The 14785-nt window shown below is 47.8% G+C and overlaps 1 protein-coding gene across 1 annotated transcript in view; it reads right to left on the bottom strand.

Moving 5' to 3' along the window:
* Positions 1 to 9075, bottom strand: part of fbxl3l (F-box and leucine-rich repeat protein 3, like) — a 28883-nt gene extending 19808 nt beyond the window's left edge. Inside the window, exons 1-2 of the mRNA XM_084331783.1 lie at positions 9049 to 9075; positions 7994 to 8381 (exon numbers count right to left, since the gene is read on the bottom strand). Of these exons, the coding sequence (XP_084187909.1) occupies positions 7994 to 8380 (387 nt within the window). The 5' untranslated portion in view covers position 8381; positions 9049 to 9075. The remainder of the gene's footprint in view (positions 1 to 7993; positions 8382 to 9048) is intronic.
* Positions 9076 to 14785: the final 5710 nt, after the last annotated feature.

The following is a 14785-nucleotide window of genomic DNA, read 5'->3' as shown; positions in this document are numbered from 1 at the left end:
TCGTCGGCCGTTCGCTTCTTCAGGCCGGTACATTGTCTGTGGTAATGCAGGATCTAGCCGCCCCATCAGGAGTGTGTTGGGGTCTGCGGAGATAACAGTGCTCAATCCACAGAACACAGGCTTCTTATTCTCAGCCTCCTCCTGACTGGCTTCCCTCGGGATAGGCGTGGGCCACTCTCCTTCCGGGGGCTTTAGGAATGCTGGGCCGTCACTGTAGACATTGCGACGGGTGAGGTCATCCAGGGGCATCCCCCGGGTGATGACGTCAGCTGGGTTCTGTTTTGTATCAACGTAGCGCCACTCTGTTTCTCCGGTTAACTCTTCGGTTAAGTCTTGAATCTCGGTGACTCTGACTCCCACGAAGACTTTGTACTTGCATGAGTCCGATTTGATCCAGGCGAGTACCGTCGTGGAATCTGACCACAGGATTGTTCTAGACACCGGTATGGTGAGCTCACGTTGGATGAGCGTGGCTAGGTGCGCTCCGGCTAGGGCTGCGCAGAGCTCTAGACGTGGGATAGATTGTTGCTTGCGTGGGGCTATTCTCGAGCGGGCGAGGACAAATGCTGTGTAGATCTCTCCCCCCTGGTCTTGGGCCCGCAAGTAGGCTACTGATCCGTATGCGACCTCTGAGGCGTCACTGAAGACGTGTAAGTCCATTTTACATGTCTCTGGCCTCACCGTGGGTGGGAAGTAGCTTCGGCGCATATTAACGCCTGGGAGTGAGTGGAGCTCCATCTCCCACTCTCTCCAGGTGGATGCAAGGTGTGCGGGAATGGGGTCGTCCCAGCCCTGGTCCTTGTCCCACAATGCTCGTACAATCATTTTTGCCCTGGTGGTGTATGGTAGAATACATCCTAGCGGGTCATATTGTCGAGCGAGTGTTGTGTACACACTCCGTCTGGTGGTCGGCGCCGCCGCCGGCCTTCCCTGCTCCGTAGTCAGGGGCTTGTGTCTGTAGTGAAGCGAATCTGTTTTGAATCGCCACACCAATCCCAGGGTCATCTCCTGGGCTTCTCCCGGGATTGTAGCCATCCAGGTCTCGCTGCTGGCTGCCTTGTCCTCGGAGGAGAGGCTGCGCAGTACTTGCGGATCGCTGCTGGCCCACTGCCTGAGATCAAAGCCGCCTTTGATCAATGAGGCGCGGAGTTTAATCAGGAGAGCCTCGGCTCCTTCCTGGGTTGAAAGGCTTTGTAGACAGTTGTCTATGTAGAAGCTGTTCTTTACGCTGTGTCGGACCTCTTCGTCCGCTGCTGGGTCCTCTGCTACATGTTTCTGTAGTGCAAATGTCGCACAGCAGGGGCTGCACGTCGTTCCGAAGGGGAGGACTTCCCATTGGTAGATGGCTGGGTGCTCATCTCCTGGCTTCTCTCTCCATAGGAACCGTAACAGGGGCTTGTCCGCCTCTACTAATCTCACCTGCAGGAACATTCCTTTAATGTCCCCGCTGATGGCCACCTTTTCCTGGCGGAAGCGGAGTAGAACGCCGAGTAGGGAGGGGCCGAGTGTGGGACCGGGCAGTAACTCTTTATTTAGATTTTGGGATCCGATCTGGTAGCTGCAGTTAAATACTATGCGGTCTTTACCGTTGTGATGGACCTTGTGGTGGGGCACGTACCACGATTCAGTGGTCTGGTCAGCCTCTTTAATGTCCATCTTTGTGACGTGTCCCGCTGTGATGAGCTTCTCAATCTCAGCGCGGTATACACTCTCTTGGGCGGGGTTCTTGGCTAAGCGCCGCTCCGTGTTCAGCAGGTACCGTTCTGTGGCGTCTGTCTTGGCGTGGAAAGTAGGCATTCCTTCTCGCCGCAGGAGTGGCGTGGCGTATCTCAACACGCCGTTGACCGGGACTCTCTTGGTCCCTGTCTCGAGGAGGTGAATGGCGTAAATGTCATCTTTAGAGCGAATGTCTTTCTTTCCGTTCTTAAAGGGCATTTGTTCCAAGGTCCATAGCCGCTCTACGTGTTGCAGGAGTGCGGTTTCTCCCTCTGTGACTCGGGAGTGGAGACATCTAGTGGCTGTACTTCGGTTGAGAGATTTGGCGAGCGGGCCTTGGAGAGTCCATCCCAAACGGGTCTCGACTGCTGCAGGACAGCCTCGGGGTCCGGTATGAACCCGGTCTATCGGGACAATGAGGTCTGCATGGTCGGAGCCTATCAACAGGGTCGGCATAGCATTGTCTATGAGCGGGATCGGTAACTTGCGCAGATGTGCATATTTCTCCATCAGCTTGGCGACGGGGTATGTGTACCGCGACAGTCCTATTTCTTGGCTGGTGAAAGCGTCTGCAATCTGGTACCGTCGCTCAGGCTGGCCGCTTGCTGCGATAGAGAATGAGACATTCTCGCCCTTTATCGTCTTCAAATCTCGTCTTATTGTCCGAATTGTCATTTGGGTTTCGCTTCCCCGCAGCCCTAGCTGGGCCGCAGCGGAGGCGAGCAGCAGGGTCTTCTCTGACCCGTCATCGAGGACGGCGTAAGTGTCCAGGACTTTATTCTGGTAGCTTAGTGTCACACGCACTACTTTTAGGAGTACTCGGGCTCCACTGCTGCTGGCGGGATCGATGTACATGACGCTCGCTTTGCGGCTGGATGGTGCAGGTGAAGGGCGCCGTCTGTTACTGTCGTGAAGTATGTCCAGATGGGCTCCATCGCACTTGGTGCACCTTTTCTTTAAGCGGCATTCGGCTGCCATGTGTGAGCGCGCACAGCGAAAACAGCGCTTGTTGGACTTTATCCATTGACCTGCTTCCTCCGCGTTCAGCTTGGGGAAGGAGTCACATTGCGCTAGCCAGTGTTCTTTCTCACAGTAGGGGCACACTATCTTCCACTTCTCCGTTCTGGAGGGGGTACTGTGGCTCCTGCTGCTCGGTACTGACTCCGATTGGTGCATCACAGTCACCGATCTTCTTCCATCATTTAGTCGTCTGGTTCCTTCTCTGGAGCCAGGGGTGCTCCGTCCGAATGTATCTAGCCGTAGGCTGCTGACTTCTCTCGCCAGGAAGTCTGCTAGATCGAGGAGGTTCGGTTCGGGGCCATTCGGGTCTCTGTGGTCCCTCTGCCGCCTAAAGCGCTCCTGACGAGCGGGCGGCAGCTTCTCCAGGATCCTTTCCACATTTGAGTTGGCGTAAAGTTCATGCCTCCCCTTCTCTCTTTGCGCTCCCAACATCCCTACCAGGGACTGCACTCTGATGGACAGGTCGTCCAGTGCTCGATTGTCTATTGCTGGGGGTAAGCGGTCGATGTGTCGGATCTCCTGGATCACGTAATCCCATATGCGCCCATACCTCTGGTCCAATGCTACCAGCGCTGCTGTGTATGGGGTGGTGGAAGTCGCGTAGGCGAGCGCTATATTATGTGCGCGGGGCACCTTTAAGTGCTTCAGTAGGATGGCGTATTTGTGGCGTTCATCCAATACATCCATCAACATGGTCTCCAGACACATGCGGAGTTCTGTATACTGGGCCCGGTTCTCTTGGGTGAAGTCGGGTACCATAGGCGTGCCAATGTATGACGCTGACTGTGGATACATCGGCGAGCGTTGGGGGAGAGGCCTCCTAGGCGAGTCTCCTCCCGCTCCTTGGTATGGGCTGGTACCGGCAGTGTACCATGGCCCGCTTGTCCAGGTGCTGTTCCTCGGTGCGGGTTGTGCGTCGTGCTCACCCGTGTATAGAGTCGGGGGTCTGTAGCGCAGCTCCGCGGGAGTATAGCCTGGGCTGTACCGGACCTCCTGGTCCGGTAGAGTACTGTGCTGTCTTCGGGCGTGGTTCTCCTCCTCTTCCTCTTCGTCTTCAGTTAGGTCATCCAGTGCTTGTAGTCTCTGGTTTAGCCTCTCCACAGGATATGCTGCTCCTTCCCGGTTGCTAGGTCTCGCTTGGACCGGTGGGGGGAGGTGGTCTGTGGGGGGTATAGACCTCGTCTGTTGGTCAAGTTCAGGGTTGTTTACTCGGCTAGGGGATGCCGCCCTGGAGGTGTGTCTAGACGAGTTCCTGGAGCCTCTGGCGGAGGGAGAGGGTGTTGTCCGTCTGATCAGCTGTTCTATTAGTTGCGACTGCTGTCTGTCGCGCGCTGCGTCCCGTTGAGCACCGGCTCGTTCTCGGGCCACATTCTCTTCCATCTGAATGCGTCTTATTTCTAGACGTATCTGCTCGTGTTCGCTTCGCTGCTGGATCTGCAGTCGGTCGCGTTCAGCAGCGGCGTTCAGGCTGATGAGGAAGGCCTGCTGTAGGGTCCTCTCTGCCTCGCTGGGAGAAGGCGGTTGTATAGGGGAGCCTTCCCTCGGGGTACTCCTTGCGGAGCCTTGGAGTTCTATCTCCACGGTGCTCTCCCCGTCTTCTTCCGTGCCGAGTTCTCTCTCGGTAGCGTTGTATTCCTCCCGGGACTCATCGGGGACTACTTCTTCAGTACTGGCGGGGTGTGAAGTCATGTCTGGTTCCCACTGGTCCCCACCGTGAACTTGGTCAGTTACATTAGAGCCCGTAGGGGCCTCTATGGTCGGGGTAGTCTGGGCGTTGGGGTTAGACATACCTTTACTTTCTAGTTTTACCGCGTTTACTGTTAGTAGAAGACTAGGTTGTTGACTGACAGCGTAAACCTCTAAGTACTGAGGGGGCCGTCGTTCGCGCTGCGGCCGTTGGTTAGGAGGATCGTTTCGTGGAGTGTTCATCATAGGCCATTTCAATATTAATAACACTATATTAATATTACACTAATTACCATCCGGCTCGAAGGACCAATTGTAACTGAGGGGTACAATTCCCTGACTGTATTACTAGATATGATACTTACTACCACTACCTTTGTACTTAATATTCGGCCACCCAGTACACGGCATAAATATATTATCATAAACACTCTCACGTAGATGAAACGGATCCAACACAAATGTACGAAGTCGAAACAGGTCTTTATTTCTACACAGCGATGGTGTGTAGAACAAGCACTTAATCACTTAATTACATTTATGAATTGAAATAGTATGCACTTTTATGGCAAAGAGTATTCGTCGGTATATCAATAGAGAATGTCCAATCTCTGAAGGCGCAGGTGGTAAATATACGACCTGGAATAGTTAAGGAATAACAGCAATGATACTTTAATGATTATATACTAGATACACTAGAGGGGGTTAATCCGGTCGCTTGTAAGCCGACAGGAGTAGGAGGGGGGGGGGGTAGAATCCGGCTGCCTCGTCCGGCCAAGGGTATCCCAGGTGAACCCACTGTAGTGCCGTTCAATGCGCCGGCGATCCTTGGACCACAGATGAAAGCAGGTGGACTCTTTGTGGGCCGGCTCTCTCCGGTCCATGGGGGAGAGACGTGAAGCGACCTCGTCTTGCAGAGCGTCTCCTCACCTTGCGTCCTCTCCAGGGGGGGGGGTTCCAACACACGGCAGTGTCGGGGGTCTTTATCCATGGAATAATCAAAGTATACAAAGCATAATCCGTGCCTGGGAAGGCGGGCTGTCGTCGGTAGAATAATCCGGTATACAGGTCCACTCGCTCGTCGGCTCTGGGGCTCCTCGGGTGCAGCTTCACATAGGGTCAACCACCCTGGGTAAGCAGCCAGTTCTCTGCCCGAAACGATGGGGTACTGACTACGGTAGTATTCTCACCGCACGAAGCACTATATATTAACAGACTATTATTAGCTTAATAGACTACGTCCAACTCGACGATATAGTGCCAAATATGACTATTCAAATATTAATATACACGATGTCTCAATACCGATGGTAGGCGAACTTGGCCTTACTCCCACACGTGGCGTCGCGGGGAGGCTTTACGTCTGTGACTCTATTGGAAGGTAAGAAACTGGACTGAAAAGAAAGTCCTACTTTAGTAGCGCAGTATATATACGCACTATGAACAAATAGTCCCATTAGTGGTGCGGTAGCCAGATTCCTACGCGGAACTAGGACTTGTTCGTACATGTGGAGCGGTACGTTTGAACTGGGTCTGAGGGGTATGGCAGCCTGGCACCAAGGTCTCGACCAATAGTAGAATGGAGACTATTATGGGATGTTCAGTAGGCTAGAATGGATATTCAATGCATATTGTACAAGGAATATACAAGGGATATCAGGGAATATTAGAGAATATACAAATACAATTAAATATATATATATAAATAAATATATATATTCGGTTTAATCTGGCCCTTCACAACAGTTATACTTTTTCATTCATAGATTCTTCCAAAAATAGCTTCTAGAATATAAGTATGTTTTTATCGTTTTCTGCAGTAATTCATAGAACGTGAGTTATAGGCATAAACGCATATATAGATCAACTGCCGTTTATTGCCGATACACGCTATATTAAAAAATGCAACTGTACATGATCGTATACGTTATGATTCATCATGCTCGGATGAAAGGGGGGGGGGGTTGTTTATAATTCCGTGATCGTCAGTAAATGCTTTATGTAGTATGGGTGATATATTGATCAGAGCGGTTTGCATTGAAAAGAATAAACAATCAAGCTGAAAGTAACGTTACTGTCCTCTTACCGTTCGCCGATGAGACTGGAGGAAAAAGATCACACTTATTTGACGTCGATCGACTAGATCCATTTCCGGTTTGTATGGCGCAATAAACGGCCAAATCATATCGATTATTGAGTTATGGCAGCGATCCATATACACGGATGTGTGTCTAGAGTCCCGCAACGATATGTGACTGCCGGACGGATTTCCCAGATGCACCGAGATCACCAGATCCATTTCCGGTTGTAACTCGCCCGATCATCCACCAGGCGGCGGTATTGAAGCGTTGCACTGTTGTGCAGGCTCCCACTGTATCAGCAGAGGCTGGGTGGCGGAATTATGAATGCCATGGCGAAAATATGAAATATGATCTCAATAACGTCGTACAGCGTGGTTTGGCAGAATTAGCATGGACATCAAACACGTCGTACACCGTTTATGGCGGTCAATGTGTTAAGGGAAGGGAAGATGTTACATGTTAGTTACATACAAAATACATCAATAATAAAAACGAAACATAAGCACAGGAAAACACAGGCAAGCAAACAACAGTCAACAAATGAGATATGAAGAAAACCCCATAAGAATGTTATCATGCCTGGTGATATTATATTATTACATGGCATAAATGTGAATATGTTTATCCAGTTTCAGGGTTTTTTGCAGAGCAATCCAGTTGCAGGCAGCAGCGGATTGCAACGCTGCAAGACCAAGGCAAGTGTTGGCTTTGGGATTTTCTAATTGTATACGGAGTGAGGTGTTGACATTGGGTGCAGCAGGTGACATGTATGTTGTTGTGTATGTCATAAATGTCACTATTGAAAATGGGGGACCCTGATATAAACAAGACAAATGTCTTTCTCTGGTCTGCATCCCCTTAACAATTGTGTGTATTGAGCCGTACTGTATTGTATACCCATTCTGCAATCTGTTAAATAAAGTTTTCATTCATTCATTCATTCATTCACACAGGTGAGGTGATAGTTATGACGGGTGTGAAGGGACAGCACGGTTGACCAATGAGTAACGAGCGCAGTGGTGTGTTTTGAAGGGGGCGTTTGTGGCTAACCGGATAGCAGAATGGTTGATTGATTGATTGAACATTTTATTAACAGATTGCAGAATGGGTACAATACAGTACGGCTCAATACACACAATTGTTAAGGGGATGCAGACCAGAGAAAGACTTTCGTCTCGTTTACATCAGGGTCCCCCATTTTCAATTCATCATGGTCAGGAGTATTACCTGTTGTATAATGTTACTGTAATCAAACATGGGGAGAATGGTCATTTGTATGAGGGTGAGTCTGGCAAAAGAGGTGAAAGACAGTGAAACCGTTTCTATAAAGGAACCCGAGTTTGGCCTTTACCTTATAGAAGACTGCAACTTTGCAATGTGGTGGGAAAGAGATAGCATGCTTTCTGTCCAGCCAGATGCCCATGTACTTAATATAAAGTGAGGTGAGAGAGGGGGCGAGAGAGAGGGGGTGCTGCTGGGATCTCCTTTACCTTGAAGCTGACGTACTGAAGGTGCTGAGCGTGTCTCTTGATAATCTGCTGAATGAGGTCAGGGTGAGTGGAGCGCAGGTATGACGTCGCCGGCTGGTTGAGCTCAAAGTCGAACCTCCTCCAGAGGTCGGGGATGTGGAAGATGTCGTTCCAGTCCCTGCACACGGACGACGCCCGAGCACGGTCCACCAGGGACAGGTTTTGGAAGATCTGAAGGACCACGTGATGGGGCAGGTTCCCCCAGTCCTCCACGTATCTGCCCGGGTGATTGCGAACTGGAGTGAAACCGGCGGGGAGGACCCCACTCTTTCTTCTTTTGGCTGCTCGCCCCTCGGGAGTGGGGAACGTCTGGCACTTGGACTTGATACTAGTCCTGTCCCGCTTCATTCTGTTTGATTGATTGATTGATTGATTGAAAACTTTATTAACAGATTGCAGAATGGGTACAGGTACAGTACAGTACAGCTCAATACATACAAACAATTGTTAAGGGGATGCAGATGCAGACCAGAGAAAGACTTTGGTCTTGTTTACATCAGGGTCCCCCATGTAAAAACAGACTGGGTCAGCGGAATTGTGTCAGTCTATAATCTGTCTCTATTTATATAATACTCTTAGCACTATACTCAGTAGTACTACTACTAACTTGTATATTTTGTACCCAATTTAATCACATGTATGTATAATATTACTATTGCAATATAGTATATTACTATTGAACTTTACTGTTGCATTTCGTTGTACTGTACTACTGTATAATGACAATAAAATTGAATATAAAATAATCGTTGAATTGTTGTTACTGTATGTTGTAAACAAAGACTATGCCATGTTAGTGATGGGCAAGAAAAACATAAACACACACTTGCAAATCTACGCCACATTGTAATAACCTAATAATAAACAGTAGGTAATTTTAACCACGTAGAATACACTTATATAATTATGAGTATGAGCTCGATACATTGACAACAGCTAAACAAGCACAATGCTTATATTATCGTTATTATTATAGCCTTACAAAAACATGCACACGTTTCTGAAACACAACTTACCTGAGCGTCCTGGAAAATAATGCCAATTTGTAGTCACTTTAGTTGTTCGGGGAGACTCCGTTAACGACAAGCCATCGCTTGAAATAATTATCGAAGCGCTGATTGTCGCTGATATAGGGCAGCAGGAGAAACACCCATAATAAGTAATAATAAGCTCCTCTAGTCATTGGCAACCTGTTGGCAACAGCTTGACGCGCGCTGCACGGACGGAAAACACGGATGGATATCTATGGCCGCCACAGCCCACTGCACTTCCGCGTTACATGGAGCTCGTGGGCGTGGATACAAATCTACCACTGCACTTCCGCGTTACACTTCCGCGTTACATGGAGCTCGTGGGGGATACAATTAACGAATGCTGATTAGAGTCGTAGTAGGTACAACAACTTGCGTCAAGGCTGATTGATTGATTGATTGATTGATTGATTGGTTGATTGATTGATTGAAAATTGTATTAACAGATTGCAGAATGGGTACAATACAGTACAGCTCAATACACACAATTGTCTTGACTTTCGTCTTGTTTACATCAGGGTCCCCCATTTTCAATTCATCATATAGATTAATTAATTAATCAACATTAATTCACGTGCTCTCTCCCATGAGCTCAAAATACAGCAAGTATTGCGGTGGTCTATATTAATTACTAGACATTTGCGGGAGGATATCATATAAACTCTAAATTCAATGTCCCGAAAAAAATCTACTTTTCCAGGGTTTCACCTGCGCGAATAATGTTTTTATTAACAGTTGCCCCCTCGCTCCCCCAGAGAGCTCCGTGCGTGCACGTGCGGTGAGAAAGTAGGTCAGTGTGTCAAACTGAGAAAGGGAGAAAGAGAGAGAGTATGAATTGAAATGAATTGAAAATGGAAATGGGGGACCCTGATGGAAACAAGACAAACGTCTTTCTCAGGTCTGCATCCCCTTAACAATTGTATGTATTGAGCCGTACTGTATTGTACCCATTCTGCAATCTGTTAAATAAAGTTTTCATTCATTCATTCATTCATTCAGAGAGACCTCTAATTTTCATAGTGAATGTCAACATAGTAGCATGGGCAGGCTACTGTTGGATGATGATCTATAGCTCAAGTAAATTTTCTCTTACAGTTGCGTATAATAATAATAATACATTTATTTTATATAGCGCCTCATAAGGTATCTCAAAGCACTTTACAGACATTGAATTATAGTAGGCTGTTAACAGATTTGGCAATGGGGCGACAATAATGTATACAAGAGGCATGGTATTCTATCTTTGGCCTTGCTCTGCTGGCAGCGGTTTATTTATCACGTTGTCTCATAATACAGCAGCACATATGATCTCCTCTCCGAGAGGGGCAGAAGTGAGAAGAAGGAACAGTAGGAGGGAACCAAGGTTTATATAGTCCCAACCTGGTGTAGACAGTAGACGCTCCGCCTACAGCGCCCTCCAGTGGACACAGATATACATGCAGTCATGAGGGCAGTAGAGAGCAATTACAGTCAGTTACAACCATACATACACCCTCGATATTCAACACTCCCACTTATGGTTGCTTAACATTCTGTATGGACTCTTCAAAACTATTTACAAAGGACATAACACAGTCTTAGAACATCAAAAAGAGTATGGCATTCAATATTTACACACCAAACATAGGGCTGGGCGATAAAACGATAACGATAACTATCGCGATAAATTATTTCCTCGAAATAAACATGAAACGTGGTCGCAAAGTTTCGATATATCGATTTCAAAGCTTGGCTCCGTTCAGCCTCGGCTCAGCACACTCACTAACAACAACCAACGTTACGTGATGACGTGACGTGCATACGCACAACAGCTAACAACCAATCAGTGAAGGAGATGGCCGAGAGCGAACGAGATCCAGAAGGAGACCCAGAGGTACTAGGACTCACTCAACAACAAGGCTTGCTAGGCTAATTAGCTTGCACGCCGTTGTTTTATATATTTACGTGCCGAGTATGTGTGTGTTTTGAATTCTGAGGCCACGTTTAAGTAGTGTGGGGTATACAGTGGACGTCGTTTCAATATATTGTGGCGGAAGATAGTATTTTAGTGTCATATTTAGCACATTGTCGTGGAATACACCGCTTAGAAGCAACAGGCTGGCTAGGATACCTAGCTTGCACAGCATTGTTTTATATATTTACGTGCCGAGTATGTGTGTGTTTTGAATTCTGAGGCCACGTTTATAGTAGTGTGGGAGTGGACGTCGTTTCAATATATTGTGGCGGAAGAGAGTATTTTAGTGTCATATTTATTGTCATGAGATACTCCGCTTGTCGGCTAACTGTTAACGTGCGCGGACTGATGACGACATCAACTCGACTTGAGACATTTGCAGCAGCATATTAGAAGTTAATTAAACTTGACAGACATTATATCGACGATAATTATCGATATCGAATTATATGAAAATAATTTTATAATTTTATCGCGATAACGTTTTTGGTCATATCGCCCAGCCCTAACCAAACATAACCTCTGCAAATCTTTTCAATTTCAGTTTGGAAGCAGGTTTCGTCATAGCGTCTGCTACCATGTCATCTGTTGGACAATAAATCAGTGTCATTCTTTCTTCTCTGATGACAGATCTGATGAAATGGTACTTTATGTCCATATGCTTACACCTCTGTCGGCACACAGGGTTTCTCGCAATGGCAATAGTACCTTGGTTGTCCTCATAAACAACAGTTTTCTTATATACATAGTTATCCATCCCTCCGAGCAGTTGTTGTAGGTAAATACACTCCTGTATTGTCATGGCCAGAGCCATGTACTCGGCTTCACAAGTTGACAGTGCTACTGTGGGCTGCTTCTTTGTTTTCCATGAAACCAGTGAGCTGTTTGTGTTTAAACTAACACAGTATCCAGTTGTACTCCTTCTATCTGTGGTGTCAGCAGCCCAATCTGCATCACTGTAGGCTTTAAGCCCTAGGCCTTCGCTGCTCTTTCTGAAACAAAGTAGTTTGTACCTTTTAGATAATGAAAAACATGTTTTACTGTGATCCAGTGTTCCTCTGTGGGATCAGCGAAATGCTGTGACAACTTACTCACTACAAAACACAGGTCAGGGCGGGTACATGTTGTTAAGTAGATGAGGCTACCCACGGCTTCCCTGTACATTTTTACATCTGTCCGTTTCTGAGCATCCTCTTGGTAATCAAGTTTCTGATCACATGGTGTTTCCCTTGTTCTACATTCCTGCATGTCAAAACGTTTCAGGATCTTTTCCACATATCTCTTCTGGGATACTGTTACACAATTTTCCGACTGCTCAAAGTCCATACCTAGGAAATGCTTTAACCTGCCAAGGTCTTTCATTTTGAATCTGGTGGAGAGCATACCTTTCACCTGATCTAGGTTCCTGGTGTTGTCTGCTGCGATGATCAAATCATCCACCCAAATGACGATTATCACTTTCCCTGACTCTTTTGACTCCCTTGAGTAAACACAGAGGTCTACTGGATTCTGTAGGAAGTGATCCTTGATGAGGCATGTGTGGAGCATCTCGTTCCAATTTCGCCCAGACTGTTTCAGGCCGTAAATGGATTTTTCTAGCCTGCACACTAGCTTTTCCGCTTTCTTTTCATAACCTTCAGGTTGTTCCATATATATCTCCCTATCTATGGGTGCGTGCAGATAGGCTGTCTTCACATCCATCTGATGTAGAATCAGATTGTCCTCAGCTGCTTTCTGAACCACTACCCTTACACTGGTCAGGTTGGCGGTGGGGGAAAATGTTTCACCATAGTCTATCCCCTCCCTCTGGCTGAAACCTTTAGCTACAAATCTCGCTTTGTACTTTTCGTGGCCTTCGATCCCTTCCTTGATTGAGTACACCCATTTTCCTCCCACTGTCTGTCTGCCCTCTGGCAATTGTGTGAGAGTAAAAGTGTGGTTGTCCTCTAAGGACCTCATCTCCTCGTCCATCGCTCTCTCCCACTTACTCGACTCTGGGGACACTATGGCTTCCTTAAAGGACTGAGGCACGCCACACACCACTCTGTAGCAGTAGTCAATATCGGCGAGTGTACTGTCATCCTCGTCACTCCCTCTCCGGGCATAATCTATCAGATATTTTGGGGGTTTGTGTTCCCTTGAGGGATACCTCCCACTGCTTGGGGCACTTGACGTCACCCTCGGGTGCTCCTCGTCATCGCCCTCTGGGGGTGGCTGGCTGTCTGCTTGCACGCCTGTGCTCAGTACGCTAGGCAGGGGTGTCTCTGTCCCCCCATACCTTACCCCGGAGTCCAGCCATGGCTCCTCTGTCTGTGTCTCGATTTCGCACGTTGTCTTGGTGACAAATTTCACTAGTCTGTGCTTTTGCACCTTCCCTTTACCGGGATAGTAGACTAGGAGTGCTGGGCTCCCTCTGTCGTGTCCTACAAAGAGCCCTTTTTCACATCTGGACTCAAGCTTGCCTCTGTCCTGCTGGTAAGTATAGCACACTGATCCGAATTTGTGCATTCTGGCTAGATTACATCTTTTCCCAGTCATTGCTGTATATGGGGTGGTGCCCGTGTGTTTATTAAAACACCTGTTTCTGGTGTAAGCAGCTTCTTGTACCGCATAATGCCACAGGCTCTTCGGTATGTTACTATGGTCTAGCTTACACCTGGCCATTTCAAAAAGGGTGCGCCATTCCCTCTCTGCTACCCCGTTCTGATGTGGGGAGTAGGGACATGACGTCTCGTGTCGGATCCTGTTCTTTCTTAGCAGTGATTGGAACTCTCTGTTTGTAAACTCGGTCCCGTTGTCTGATCTCAAACATTTTACTTCCCCATAGGGGGCTACATCGGCAAGGAACCTTTCCGTGGCTTGGAGCGCATCACTCTTTGCTTTGAGGAAATAGACGAACACTACGCCTGTACCCACATCTGTAAAGGACTGTACGTAGTTAAAGCCACCTATGGACTCGTTCCTTACTGGACCGGCTAGGTCGGTGTTAACTAGCTCCAGCGGTCTCTTTACTTTCTCCGTGGGGCCCCTGTTCCTTGTTTGAGTAAACTTCACTCTTATGCAAACTTCACATTCTTTGTCAGGTCTATGCCTCTCACCTTTAATGTGCATACCGTCTGTCACTGCTTGTAGCTTTAGCAAATCCTCGTGATTACAATGACCCATAATTTCATGCCACGTCTGGATGTCATGGCTAACAGTCACATTACATTTGTCATTATTATTGCACTCCGTTTGTAAGTAATACATTCTCCCATATACGTCAATATTAAACCGCGTACCATCTCGTTCTACAAGAACATCTTTACCTTCACTGAAGAACACTTCGGCGCCGTTAGCAGTAGCAGATTTGACTGAGAATAGTTCTTGTGGGAACGAGGGTATATATAAAGCATTCTTTAATGTCACTGTACACCGGCGTCCCTTACTGTCTATAAGGCGTACCTGTGCGTCTCCTCTCCCTTGCGCCAACCCGTAGGTGCGCTTCCCGTCTGCCAGCTCCATGCTGTGTCCCTCCGGCTCGAAGGATTTATCGAAGTTCTTGAAACTGCTCCTGTCGTTGATGATGTGGGACGACGCACCTGTATCTTGTTTGTAGTCGCGGTCTCGTCCGTCGCCGCCATCTTGTCCATGTGCGCCGCCTCGTCTCTGGCCGACATCTTGCCCATGTGCGTATCGGGCGCTCTGGTCTCGTTTCTTTCGGCACTCTTTGTCTGTGTGCCCCGCCGTGCATACAACATAGCATGCGCTCTTCCCAGAGCTCATATC

This window comes from Notolepis coatsorum (genome assembly GCF_963971535.1).
Source record: "Notolepis coatsorum genome assembly, chromosome: 16".
In the NCBI taxonomy this organism is placed as follows: Eukaryota; Metazoa; Chordata; class Actinopteri; order Aulopiformes; family Paralepididae; genus Notolepis; species Notolepis coatsorum.
This window is presented reverse-complemented; position numbering and strand designations above follow the sequence as displayed.